Source organism: Centropristis striata, chromosome 12, assembly GCF_030273125.1.
Source record: "Centropristis striata isolate RG_2023a ecotype Rhode Island chromosome 12, C.striata_1.0, whole genome shotgun sequence".
NCBI lineage: Eukaryota > Metazoa > Chordata > Actinopteri > Perciformes > Serranidae > Centropristis > Centropristis striata.
The window spans coordinates 21,721,779-21,736,818 of record NC_081528.1 but is presented as its reverse complement, the minus strand read 5'-3'; the positions used below and the strand labels follow the sequence as shown (position 1 = coordinate 21,736,818).

Sequence of the window (15,040 nt, the reverse complement as noted above, 5' to 3'; positions counted from 1 at the left end):
TCCTCGTTCATGGTGCTATCTTGTATTGATTGATGATAAGTGTTTGATTGGAGAAAATAAGAGCCACTGAAAGCTGCACTTGTTCTACAATGCTGCAGTTCACAGATGTGCATGCCACAGATCACAGAGCAGCGTTTGATGCAGTATGTACCCAATCCCAGTGTGCGACTGATGGCGGCGTAATCAATTGATGCTCGTGACTGTCATTTTTGAATGCAGGTGTGAAATCATATACTCTGTGAGACACACATTTGTCTGAACACACACAAATATGCACATCCCTGCAGTCAAACACGTGCACACAAAATCAGTACGGTGCACAGTGCCATTTCACAGTGCTGAGATTGAGTGAACAGGTTTATTTTTCCCCCTTTAGTGCACATGGGCGAACTCAGTGTCTTCATGAAAGTTGTGTATGTGTGTGTGTGTGTGTGTGTGTGTGTGTGTGTGTGTGTGGGTGGGAGTGTGAATTTCTCATCTGCAGACACTCTGATTTATCCGCTCTATATTTGCATATGCGCACAATGTGATTAACTGCCATGCCTTATCTTTTCGCCTAGCTACTTCACCGCACGCATGCATGCACACACACCCACACGCGCCGCAACACGAGCTTGCACTCACATCCACATACATTCGCACGTTCACATCCAGACTGCATTGTGCGTTCTCAAGGAGCAATGATGAAAGGGAACAGTAAGCCACACAGCCAGCTAAAGACTCTTTAAAACAGTGTGTTCTTCAGCTTCACTTACAGTCCGACTGTAGCAGTTAGCAAACCCTCCAGGCTTTCCTAGGCTAATTTGGTTGACTTTATTTATGGTCAGAGTCCCTCACTGGGGCCAGTTGTGCAGGTGAAAATGTCCATCTGTCTACATTCAGTTGTCAGTCACACAGTTACTTTGTACAGAGCCGCCATGGGCCCTAATCAGCTGCAGCTAGCATCATTTAGATGCTGTAATAATATGTCAGTCCATATCATTAACACCCACTGAGCCTGGGGATATGTGAGGGCAGATTGAATGACTTACTCCTCAGGCTGCTGGAAATCTCATGTGTCTGTGTGTCTGTGTCTGTGTGTGCATGTGTGTGTGTGTGTGTGTGTGTGTGGCGTGCCCTACCCCTACATGCACGTGCAGCCGTATGAAAGTTTTCAGATATGAATGGATCTTCCATACAAGCACACATTATGCTTTCCCCTCCATGAATACATACTTCTAAAAAGGTTTCCCTTCGCAGAATATGTGCTTATTTTGCACTTAGGTGGTTGTATCGCCGGCTGACAGACACTGATGTGTTTGTTTTCGATACAATTTTACAATTCCTCTCACTTTGATCCATAGAGGCAGCTCTTTTGGCAGCTTTGCTGTCAACATTTGAAGGGTGAAAGTACTGTGGAAGGGAAACTTGAACAACACCAGAAGGCTGACTTCCTGCACTCATGAGGGTTCAGGTGTGAGAAGTCAGTATGCAGCACACACACGTACGCCAGCAAAAACACCACATCCTGATGTTACAGTACGCCAGCAGGGCTGTCTACTGTTATTGCTAAATAAAGATACACAATCTACAACTTTCCTTATAATTAGACTTTCTCATCTCATTTCTCACCTTATAAATGTGCTCACCTTTCCCTCACTCTCTGCTCAGAAAATCCCTGGCGGCTCCTTCTTCGTCAAATAGCTGTAATCAACACTGATGCTCTCTAAGACCCCTCTCAAGGCATTAATCAGATTGTATTGTATTGCAGTGCCACAGGGGGCAGTTATAACTGATATTCTTTTGACAAGGACAGAGAACAAAGAGATTCTTTGATTGAGAGTGATTGGCCTGTAATGGTTAATTGAAGCAATTTCTCATCATGTCCCTTTGTCTCATCACCACCTCTCTCCTCTTTCACACCTCTTTTGGTGCTGTCTGTCTCTTTCTCTTTGGCTGCATTTTCTGCCTAAATCTGAGATGAATGTGAATAGCATCACTTTATCATCCTCTCCTTCACTCTTTTCCTCTCCCCTCCCTCTGTTTTTTCATTCAAGGTCAATCCAACTCCGTCTAATTCACTTTTCTTTGATGATAAAATCCAGTCCCAACTTTAGCCAAATGTCCGTCTCCCTCAGGAGTTGAGATTTATCTCAATTATTTCTCCACCAGTGTGTCTGCCAGCTTCTAAACATGAGTGTCAGAGTGCCAGGTCCACCCAGGGAGACACGGTAAATCTTTTGATGTCTTGTGAGTATCCATTGGCTATACAGAGCGGCTGTAAATTCCCTTAACGCAGCATACGGCTTTACCCACAACAGCAGGAAATCCAGTCCCTGACAAGGAGAATGTGGACTAATCTGCCGCCTTTTCAATAAACATGCTTGAAATATTCTTAAACAACACATAAACTGGCGTAAATCCTTTCGCCAATGCCAAGCAATAATAGCAATCGTTCTTCATTGTTGTGCCTGTGTGAGGATGAATAAGTCAGCCCGGTCCTGTATTTATTGTTGATGATAGATTGGCAGCTATTTAGGAGCTGCGTGTGCAACATGCAGATCTCGAGCATGCATACTGAGGGTGTCAGAACAGCACAAACAAAGGCAAGAAAGAAAGAATAGAGGGAATTTAGGATGGAAGTCAATAGAACCAAAGGAGGGGAGAAGAAAGAGTAATATCCAGGGACAGAGAGGGAGAGGAGAGAAATCAGTATTGAGAGAGAGTTCTGGCTGCCTCGTCATGTCCTTGTGCAGGATTTATGAGCTCGAAGATCAGGGACAGGTTTAGGGTGCTGGGAGGAGAAATGGGTGGAAAAGTGAGAGGAAAGTAGGAAGGATCCGAGGACGCTGTTAGAGCTGGGAGAATGTGCCAGCTTTCAGACCTAAGTAGGCTGAGACTGCGCTGTGGGTTGAGACGTCTCTCCTGTGTAATGCCAGGTGACAGGAGGAGAAATGGAAAGGCAGAGAGGAAGAAATAAAAAAAGGGGCTGAATGGAGGGAAACAGAGCCCAGACATTATTGAAGGGTCAAAGGGCACTGATTTGATTAGCACTTATAACATAGAGGGCAGGACAGAAGGAGCGAAACAACAGAAACAAAGCAAAGGACAAGAGGGAATAAACGAGAGAGGGAAGAGGGTGCAAAAGGAGAGCAGAAGAAGATCAAGTTAGGGAGTATGGAGAGCGAGGGAAAGCTGGAAGAGAGGAAAGGTGTTGTTGGGGGGAGTGAGGCTGTGTGGGTGGTGTAATCTGTCTGTGTCAGAGGGATGATGAAGGGGCCAGTAGGGAGAGCTCTGCAGTTCACCTTCTGGCCTCTGGAGGAAACACAGTGACCCTGGCCCTCCCCCTGCCCACCTCCACTCTCCACCGCCACTCTACCTGCACGATTTATGGCTCACAGGGTCGGCCCAGGGTTGCTTGGTTTGAGGACATTTGTGAATCTAGTTGCGGTGGCGATGCGCTGCGTTTGCATGTGTGTGTTTGTGTGTACATGTCGAGTGAAATCACGTGTAAAGAAAGCTATTGTATGTCAAGGAAGGATGAGAGCGTAGCACTGCCTGGGGAAAAGGGCAGCAGTGATTTCTAGCCGGGGCTCAGGAAGTGAGCACAGGCACATCCTCACATAATCCAGTATGACAGAGTTTGAAAGGAGAAGGACTGACAGAACCAGAATAAAAATCAAGGGTAAAATGGGACAAGATGAGTGGATGAGAAAGGAGTAGTTGCAGCCGTTCTGCATACTGATGGTGTCGCGCCATTGTCCATTTTTATTATGATGTGCCGGCTCTTCTGCATGGTCAAATCAGCCTTTGATTCGTTTTGAGAAGTTTCATTCTCTGCAGCGGGTGCTGCAGGGAAGGCCGCTTAAGAGGCTAATAAACCCATCATATCTGAGCCAAAATTGGTCAGTTGATTGACAGGATTTATTGTTTATTGTGGTTACGTCTTACTTTGTTGCAAAGTTAATACCGAATACTAAATTAAAATCCAGTTATGAACGACATGGACCAAAGATTGGTGGCTGAGTTTCAGGCTTGCAGGTTGAAAATGCTTTAATCCTCATAATTATTTTTTATCTATTTTTCACATACAGAGAGAAGGGACAGATAGGCAGAGGAGGGATAGTAGGAGAACAAGCCAGTTTTGGGTGTAACATGCAGTCACTCTGTAAAATAGACCAGGTGTTTTTTAGCGTAGCAGAGTGGAGAGAGAAGAGTCGCCGTTATGAGAAATCACAATTGTTGTCAAAAATGTCAGCTCTGGCAGCCGCATCACAGCCACAAGGGAGTGCAGCTACACCTGGTGTAATCCAGAGGTTATGACATGCTTCACCCTTCCACCACGTTTCTTAAAAATTGTGCTTGAATTTTTTCCATAATCCTGCTGCCAGCCAGACAAACAAACAAACCTAACCAAATAACCTCCTTGGTTGAGGTAATAACAAAAAGTAAATAAAAGTCATTCGGCTCTGGGAAATTTTGATTGGCATTTTCTGACATTTTAAAGTTGCACTTCAAATGGCTTGAATGATGTGAAAGGAGTCACAAGTAGTGCTTAACCCAAAGACGCAATTGTACAGTTTCCCACAGCTCTGACGTCTTCTTCCATTCATCTCTTTGTTTTGGTTTCATGTCCTGCCCCTCACAGCTCTCATCAACACACAGGTAAACCCACTATATGCAGCCTGCTCAGCACCAAATGGCAATCAACTAAATGAGTTACTGATGAACATAGTTCATTTTTTAGCATCAAAGAGACAGAAATGTCCCCAGGAGATAGTAGAAACCTTAACAGAGCTGACTTATATTAATCAGGAGGCCTAGAATAATGAATTGCTTCATGTCTGCAACATTAGCAATTGTCAAAATAAAAGGCGACACATTTGTAATAATCTTTTTATGTAGTGAAAATGTATATTTTGTATTCCTCAGCCAATAAAGCGACCAAATTGAAAGATTAAACAAATTAAGTATTTATAGTAAAAAATAATAGATAGACAATTGGTATAAATAACAAATTAGATAGCAGTCTTCGTTCCATGTGATTGTTTTTATGATTTTCTGTTGCATATTGTATTGCACCATTTAGATTTGTGATTTATTGTGGTTATATATAAGTAGGCTTTGTCTCCATTATCCTGTGAGGCATGCTTGAGATAGAAGGATATGTACATAAAGTTGACATAACTTAATGATAAACCATAAACACAATGTATTTTTAAATGGCATAGCAGTGAGCCACATGCATGGGAGATGGCAGGTAGCGATACTGAAATATGGCTTATTGTCTTATGCTAAGTGAAAGCAATCAAGGCGAATTGGCGGCATACGGTATGAGAGGTGAGGGTTGACTTGTGGAATATTATTGCTGAGGAGTTGAGTCAAAGGGCTATTCTCTGTCTCGTGAGATGAGACGGGGATGAAGGTCGCTCCTCATCCATAACAGATGATTCATAGTCTGCCCTGACCTTTAATACCTGGACTTACCTCTCTCTCTCCCTCTCTTTCTCTCTCTCTCTCTCTCTGCTCACTGTCTACTGCAGAGCTCCGCTGCAAGGAGAGTTCAAGTGTATGCTGTCCGTAGAAGAACGCACTCGTTCACATGCGCTGTGCAAATACACGCACACATGCAGACATTTCACATGTGTTTGATTCATGGACGCACATTTATAATGTACATAAGCGAGCGCAAAAATCCGACGCACATTTATGATGCACATTTGCGAGCGCCAAATGTCAAAAGTTCACTGCGGCATCCTGCTCACATCTAATGTGACAAATAACTTCTTCCTCCAGTTGCATTGTTCTAATCCCTTTAGTGGGCTCTGGAATGGAAATATAATTACATTTCTGTGGTGCAGTGCCTTTGATAAGACAGCCGCTTGCTGAGCTGAATGTCTAACTGAGTTGGATGCCTCTCCAAAGCCCTCTCCTCTCTCCACTTTACTTCTCTCCCTTACTCACTCCTCTCCATCTCTTCTCCTCTCTCCCGTACTCTCTTTTCACGTTTCTCTCCTTTTTGTTCTCTCAACCCAGCTCGCTCCCTCTCTGTCATCTCCAAAAAGCTCATCCTGCCTCTCTCTCTCACCCGCCCAGGTATTGCGGTGGATAAAAGAGGTGTTGTCTACTTCGTTGATGGCACCACCATTCAGAAGATTAATGAGAGGGGCTTGCTCTCCACTGTGATTGGCTCAAACGGACTGATGTCGACGCAGCCGCTAAGCTGTGATTCACGCATGGACATCAGCCAGGTAAGCTAATAATGCAGTCGAGTTTAAATAACCGAGGGAGATCAAGAGCCACATTTTTTTGCTCTGAGAAAGGCTTAATCCCTACCATTTCACTGTTGTTGAGAGAATGCGTAGAAATATAAGACTCCTGCATGGTTTTTGTGCTGACTAATTACAGTAATTAACCCAAAAAAATGGGCGAGAGAACACAAATACTAACTTGTTTGTTGTTCTCTTACACACAGTGATTATTTTGTCAATCTTAATTGCCCCGGCCTCTTCAATGGAAACACTTTCTGTCTTCTTAAAGGTGTATATGTGTGTTTCTGCGTGTGTGAGAGAGACAGAGTGCGGTAAAGACCAAAGACAGCTACAGCACAGATTTGATCAGCCAGCCTTCAGATCACACTGCTGACTTATATCAGGCCTATTAGAGCAGAAGATGAATTATAGATGAACTGCTGGCTCTATAGAGGGATCTCTGCCCACACATAGGGAGGCAGGCGGCTGTGTACTGTATGTGTGTGTGAATATGCGTGTTCAGCCAGGCTGAATTCCCAGAGGTGCTCTTACGTGTCTTAAAAGGGGCCTGTGTTACCTCACAACCTCTGCTGCGCGTCCAGTCGCATTCATCCTCCGTCTGTGTTTGTTCTTATAAACTGCTGCGACCTCTCTGTGGCATCGGTATTGATGGAAAGTTCTATAGTGACGGCTAGACAAACATCACTGCTGCAATTTATTCAGATAAACAGCAAAGTGTTGGCTTTAGTTTTTTAGTTTAAAGTCGAGCTGAAATTTGAAGTCTCCCTTTTTGTATAAGAAAATCAAATCTATTGTGCTGTTAGTGCACATTTTTCAAAACTTTTTGGACATATTTGTCGAAGCTGTTTAGGAGCGTGAACTTCTGTTGTGCGCTACTGATTGGAGCCAAAACTAATATATTGTCCTCTGACCTGTAGTGCTTTTTTATCAAACTAGATCGTTTTGTTTTGAGTTGGAGATATCACCAATAGAGGTGTCCTCCTCTTATATATAATGGGACTATGTGGTATTTTGTTTGTGGTGCTCAAAGTGTAAGAAAACACATTTAAAAAACTCAACAGTGTTTGACTGCAGAAGTTTTGTTACTACTTGGTAAAAGTTTATTCAGCCACTAATGTCAAGACAGCATTAACACGTGACCCCCTCATCCCACTTTTTCAATAAGACCACATACAGTAGTGTTAGCTATCAGCGTATGTCTTGTGTTTGCACACAGGTGTATCTCCATAAATTAGAATATCATAGAAAAGTTTATTTATGTCAGTAATTCAATTCAAAAAGTGGAAATAACACATCAATAGATCCATTACACACAGAATGAAACATTTCATGTCTTCATTTATTTAATTTCTTCTAATTATAATGATTATGGCTTACATTTAATGAAGACCTACAATTCAGTGTCTCAAAAAATGATAATATATGAAAAGACCAATTTTAAAAAGTATGTTTAATATGGAAATGTTGTCCTCTGAAAAGTCTGTCCATCTATATGACTCAATACTTGGTTGGGGCTGTTTGACTTGAACTACTGGAAATGGACTTTTCTATCATATTCTAATTTACTGAGATGCACCTGTGTGTGTGTGTGTGTGTGTGTGTGTGTGTGTGTGTGTGTGTGTGTGTGTGTGTGATGTTGCTGTCTTTTTCCCTATTCCCTTTTTGTAAGGACCCAAAAGTTGAATGTAGTTGTTCAGTAATACAGTTAATATACTAACCCACTCAAAAAGTAGAACCTATCAAGCCAGGCTTACTAACTTTATCTGGGAAAGTGGAAGTTTTCCCGCTAAGATCATATCCAATTACCACAAGACATTACTTTTCCCTTGTGTTGTTTCAACACCTGCTGAGTCGTCAGCAGCTCCTGCACACTCGTGCACAGGGCAACTAGCCAGCGTCAGAAGTCTCCACAGTCACCACAGCACTCTGGACGTCACCTCGATTCAAATCTTTACACTAATGTAGGGAGTCGCAGAGTGAAGTAGCCCAGATAGGACTAATCAACGGCTAACAGCATCACCCCCCACGCTGGTTAACTATATCTGTGGCTGTTGAAATGTGATATTGTGAACTATTTTAGTGCCTGCCCACACAGATATTATACCAGTGCCAAAAATGCATGCCTCCTGGAGAACCCCAATTAAAGAGGTGCGATCACCAAGGTAATAAACAAATGTAACACTATGAATATCTGTGTGTGTGTGTGTGTGTGTGTGTGTGTGTGTGTGTGTGTGTGTATTCATATATATATAAATATATATAAAAAATATATATCTATATATATATATATATTTCCAGGGCATAGATTTTCTATTTCCAGGTTCAGGTAAATGAATATAAGTCAATTCCTCTATAGGTGGAAAGACAGAGATCACTAATAGTGAGTACCATAAACACAAAAAAAAGACTTCATTAAAAATAGACAATAAAATAACAACAATGATTGTGATGATGATGATGATAATAATAATAATAATAATAATAATATTAATAATAATGACAATAATAATAATATTAATGAAATGGAAATAATATAAATGCATTTACATAAGTTAAAAGAAATTAAAAAGATTTTTTTTTTAATCAGTAAGGGATAAAAGATGTGATTAACAATATCATATATTTTTCTTTAAAGAAAGGTATGATTGTTTAATGTATACCCTGACTATACGTTTCCCAAAACAACAACAAGAATGACTCACCCTGGTTGCCCATTAGGGACAATGTATGAATACATATTTATGTACCTATCCCACTTAAGAGAAAGAATATATTTTAGACATATCAAACAGGTCAGACTCATTTCTAAGCACCATAATGTGGTTGGAGGTTACTTAAATATTGATATCTGAGCAAAATTTAAATTCCAGTTTGAATTTGCCTTTAATTGAGCAGGCCCAGCTCTTTGTGCAGCTCAACTTAACTTGTAAAAGTGATGGCCTGTCATCACTGCAAAGTTCAATATCATGAGCAGGAGATATTTGATGCGTGTCCTCTTTGGCTAAGGACAGAGTGAGTCCTGCTTGATGAATCTCTCTACCTCTTAAAATGGGATTTCAGAGTGAACCCTCTTCTCTCTCATTTGACAGTGCCTATAATTGGACATGTCAGTGGCAATTTAACATGATCCATTTATTTACCAATCCATCCTCAGAGTCATCAATCACCTCACTGATCCCTCAGACGCCTCGCCTCGCCTCCATAGCTCACAGTTTGAGCGCTTGTGTGTGTGCGAGATAGGCATTGATGTGGGTGGATGTGCGCGAGTGTAGGCTTGTCTGTCTTTGACCCCCACGGTGTTAGCGGGCAGGGTGTGCTATTTGAGCTCACAGCGATCACGGTTATTGGCTGACATTTGCGACAGTGCCGAGGCGAGTCTTGAATAAACACGGGGAAGGCTCCCTGCCCGCCGCTGACCTTTGCATGAGCAGGGAGGGTCAGGAGGCCTAATGCTGTGTTATTAAGGAGATATTATTTGTATCACCTGTAAGTGACTCTTGGGGCCAATAGCCAGCAAGGCATTCTTCTGGTTCTGCTGTTTTTTTCTTTGTTTGAAATACATTTCCTCTCTGTATGGCCTGTGTTTTGAAACGTGTGTGTGATTCCACAGGTGCGTCTGGAGTGGCCAACAGACCTGGCCATTAACCCGCTAGACAACTCCCTCTACATCCTGGACAACAACATCGTCCTACAGGTAGAGAAACTGTGTGAATCCCGAACCTGTTTCCTTATTCAAGCTGCGCTCTTTTGAGAGAAATTGGCAATATATGTAGCCCAGGAAGAAAGAGTAATGAAATATTTCTCACACTTTGCAGTGCTGTCACTTAAAGTGCATTCAGAGCGAGCGAGGCTGCGAACATAAAAGAAAGGAAAAGAGCACCTTGATAAAAAAAAAGAAAAACACGCCATCAACACCTTCTGCAGAACTTGTTTTTAAGAAAAGTGCCACTCGGGTTTGGCTTATTACCCTGAAACATGCTCTCAAAAATGAATTCCTGTCCACAATTCTGGTGTGAGTGTGTGAAAACTTAATTAAGTCTCTAGATGAGGTAGGTTTACTGTAGCTGCGGTGATGTTTGATGCGCTGGATTAACATATGTTGTCAGTAGCTGATACTTTTGAACAAAAATAATTACTAAAAAGCAGGTGCATTGATTAACCACCTTGTGTCTTGCTTTTATATAACTTTTTTTTTTCATGGCAGGTATCCGAAAATCTTCAGGTGCGTATCGTGGCAGGCCGCCCCATTCACTGCCAGGTTCCAGGTATAGACCACCACCTGGTGAGGTGGGCAGCAGTGCGCGCCACCCTGGAGGCTGCCAAAGCCATCGCCCTGTCCCACCTCGGCACACTGTTCATCGCTGAGACTGATGAGAGGCGCATCAACCGCATCCAACAGGTCATTCTGTCACTTAAATTACCACAAATTAATTACTTTTAGTCTATTTTTTAGCTATTCAGGTGCATCTCAATAAATTAGAATATGATGGAAAAGTCCATTTCCAGTAGTTCAAGTCAAATAGCCCCAACCAAGTTTTGAGTCATATAGATGGACATACTTTTCAGAGGCCAACATTTACATGTTAAAAATATTTTTTTAAATTGGTCTTTTGGGGCATCCCGGTGGCTCCCCCTTTCTATCTGTCAATATCTAATAAAGCATGAAAAATGCCCAAAAAATAATCTTAATATTTTTAATATTCAAATTTTTTGAGACACTGAATTTTCGATCTTCATTAAATATAAGCCATAATCATTATAATAAGAAGAAATTAAATACATTAAGACATGAAATGTTTCATTCTGTGTGTAATGGATCTATATAATGTGTTATTTCCACTTTTTCAATTGAATTACTGACATAAATAAACTTTTCTATGATATTCTAATTTATTGGGATGCACCTGCAGATGCTCTGATTTGTCGAGCAGGTACCAATGATGGATTTAATGTCATTGAAATCGACTGATATCAGAAAGTGTTAGCATGAGACACTTTCAAAGTCATTCATTAATACCCATGTGTTTACAGTCAAGTAACAGAAGAGTTAGGGTTGTCAAGCAATTAAAAACTGAATCTAATTAATCACATGCTTTGTGATTACTTAATCAGAATTAATCTTTTCTATCAATATTTGCTGTGAGAAGCATTTAAAAATATTGATATGGATTTTGGTAGATGAGTAAGTCAGTTAGAGTCAACATCTCTTTTATTCCCCTATTAAGTTGGTGTATTAAGCCTGAAGTCCTGCTGTGTCTGGTTAGTTTGCAGGACAACAGGCAAACAACTTTTAAAGTGCTCATTTTCTGAACTGAGCTCGGATCGATCAGAGCTGTGTGAAAATCTGCAGCAGTCCCTCTTTCTGAATTCAGGATAGGTGCTTAACCTCTACGTGCCTCTATGAATGATCACAGAGCAAAGCCCCCTGCAAGTACCTCTTTTACACCTCTCGCAAAACTAACAAACAGGAAAACAGTCTCACTTGCAACTGAAACCAGCCATCCATCTGGCCTTATGACAGTAATGTGCTCTGACACTGTGGTCAGGTTGTTTAGCTGTGGTCACAGATGACGTGCAGCAAGAAAGTGTTCGGAATGTACCTCATATAAAACTCTCAAAGAATAATTTCCAATGCCTGTTTTTTCACTTTGGTTATAAAAATATTTTTTGTCCATTAGCTCCATTAGTTAGCAGCATGCTATCACAGCTCCGCAGCGTTCGGGCGCCAGCACCACAAAGCTATTGCCTGCTGGACTCAATCAATAGAGCCTTTGTGGTCAGCAGCACCACGCTGAGTTCATGTGGATGCCGACAGGAACATAAAATACCTCAGATGCCTTTTTGATGGAGAACGGGCAGCCATGTTGGATAGGGCAATGAAGTCTTTTGATGTCTGTATTTATCACTGTTATTTTATGTTGGTATTCTGGGGCCCATATTAATCATGCATCTCAGGAACATTCACACAGAAACGAGAAGTAAAAAAAAGTCTTCAGAGTAGGACTTATTGAGGTTCCTACACAGCAGAAATGAGAAACTCTCCTTTGAGAGTAAATAAAACGGTTTTCTGACAATGAACCGCCAAGTAAAATTAATGATGTTGTGTTGCAGATTTTCTCAGCATTTCTGACGTGCAATCAACACATTCAGAAACCTGACAGGCTGATGCAGATACTGTGTGATGCAGAAAAAATACATTAAATTCAGAAAAATGTCACAGGTACAGACTGACGATATATTTAAACTGATAAAAAATGAATCACAAATTAACCGCTGCATTTAATCTTAAATGGCTGACATCAGCTGCAAGTTTTACATTTTAGCTGTTAAGTCTAATTCTTGTCTCAATATAGTAAGCCCCATTAAATGTGCCTTAGTGGCAACTAGTATTCCCAATGCTTTGTCACTGCTGTTGGGCTGCCCTCATAGTCCAGGCAAGTCAGTGAGTCACACGTACTCATAACTTTTGGCCATAACATCAAGGACAACACATGCATAACCAATATGTGTTGAATTTTATTTTTTAATCTACTATAGAGGCGGGAAGTTATTGAATATGCATGATATTGGCGCTTTGAGGTGCATTAAATTCACAATCATTGCATCCCAAATGAGCTCTGTTGTGGCTGGGTTTGTATTTTTAATAAAACTTCAATTTCAAGAACTTGTTTTCTGTGAAGCTGGCATATTTTGGAATGCATTTTTATCATAACAAGGCATAAGACTTTTAAATTCATGCCAATGTCTCTGAAGAAGTTGGTCATTATTTTAAATCAAAAGCCCTTCTTTCTATATTTTGCCACCTGTGGGATGTCTTCCTGGTGGGGACTTAAAACTGATTACAATGACTCTGCATGTCTCCTAAATCCTGGAGGATTTATCTTATGAGTATTTTCTTAGAACAAGTTGATGAAATGCTTTTACTCCTTTGCTAAGCCCTAAAAAAAAGGAATTAATGTGCTGGATGTTTTTGCCAGTTAGGATTGATTTTCTACTCTGAGATGCTTCATAAATACAGACGAAGGTCATCAAATTTTAAAAGAATAGTTCAACATTTTAGGAAACACACTTATTGGCTTCCTTGCTGAGTGTTAGATGTGAGGATCAATCAGGCTCTAATGTCCAAACATTAAAGGTCCAATAATATAAAAAGTGAATTTTTAATGTCTTTTTTGATTATAAATCAGGTATGGGTACTTTTTAAATACTGTGAAAGCAAAGAATGTTTATAAAGATGGACGGCCTGACACCTTCCAACAAGTGAAGCCATAACATGTCAATCGCCCCCTTGTGGCTGGCATAGGTCACAAACAGCATAGGTCACAAACCCCGCCCCCTTCATGTTACCTGATGGGGCACAGGACAAACTAAAGGTAGAAAAAACAAAAATCGAATTTAATATTTAACAAATTTTGATGCGTACTGACCGTTTAGACAACTGTGTTTGGGCAAGAACCTGAATCTGTAACTCACTACTACGCAGACTTTTGCTCCAAATGACCAAATCACCAGCCAAGATTGCAGTGGCCATACCTGGGATATTTTGGCTTCCCTTTTGTACTGTGGGAAGAAATAGAGACGCGTCATCCATGTTTATACATTCTCTGTGTCAAAGTATCAAAAGACTCAAACCTCAGAGAAAACTATGGTTGTGATTTCACAATTATATATATATAAGTAATAGGTGCCACTGCAATGCTGTTTCCCCATCATTATATTCACATATTTAACATGCAAGGACCACCAGCTGGGGTCCCTGGAGACCCTAAGAATAAACAACAGTAATCAACAACCATCAAAGCAAAATGTTTACTTATATCTTCTTAAAACATTATTAGTAATGTAATTAATGTAATCTGTAATTTATGGAAAGTTACAGTTAATTTGCATAATGTATACATCAAATAGACGGAGAGGAAATTAATAAATCTGTGTCTGCTGCATCTGTGTGTCTCCTTCAAAAATATCTGACAGTGTCCCTACAGGACTGAGAGTGTTTGATACTTTAAGACCCAAACATTTTATCTATCAATTTGATTTTAAATATTAAAACCGTGTAGGGTAGAATTGGGTGTTTTGACTGGGGTCCCACAGTACCCCAATAGATTTGTAGGTTTAAAAAGAAACAGAAACCAACAGAAAACAATGATATGAAGTCATTAGTAAAACATTTAATTGATTAGAAAAAAACATATGTGAGATATGACAGTATTCTGCAGATCCCAATTGGTATAATGAAGATTACAGCCATTCCCCAGCTGCAATGATGGGGCTTTCTTTAATGAGAAATATGTGTTTTCTGAACACTAAAGCATATAAACTTGTACAAACCCAACATACACTAGACATACCACTAGCCTGGCTCTGTTTGTAACATTTTTTAAAAATTCCCTACGAGCAACTCTAAAGTTCTCTCATTACCGAATTCCATCTAAATGTAACACTTTTTCTTAAACCAGTAAGATATAACACATTAATTACTGAGGTTTACTGCACAGACCTTAGAGTGATGCTCTAATCTAACACTCCACAAGAAAGCAAATAAGCCAAATAATTTAGCATGCTCTCCTCGGACCAGTTAAGAAACATTACCCCTTCAAGATGCATCAAAATCAAATTGATGGTCTAGCAGTTTTCACTCTCCATCAGGACAACCAGTTTAATTTGTTTGGAGAGCTGGATTTCACGCTGCCCCATTTAAACCAAACAGGGAATGAAGATACATAATTCTTTTGTTTTTCCCTTAAATTTAAAAATAAAATGCACCTGAGATATCATCTTTCATTGTT

The 15,040-nt window shown here is 40.5% G+C and overlaps 1 protein-coding gene across 1 annotated transcript in view; it reads left to right on the top strand.

Annotated features, from left to right (window-relative positions):
- The window catches only part of tenm1 (teneurin transmembrane protein 1), a 202,630-nt gene that overhangs the window by 166,196 nt on the left and 21,394 nt on the right, over positions 1-15,040 (top strand). The window contains exons 23-25 of the mRNA XM_059345783.1: positions 6,076-6,230; positions 9,862-9,945; positions 10,456-10,650. Coding sequence (XP_059201766.1) covers positions 6,076-6,230; positions 9,862-9,945; positions 10,456-10,650 — 434 coding nt within the window. The remainder of the gene's footprint in view (positions 1-6,075; positions 6,231-9,861; positions 9,946-10,455; positions 10,651-15,040) is intronic.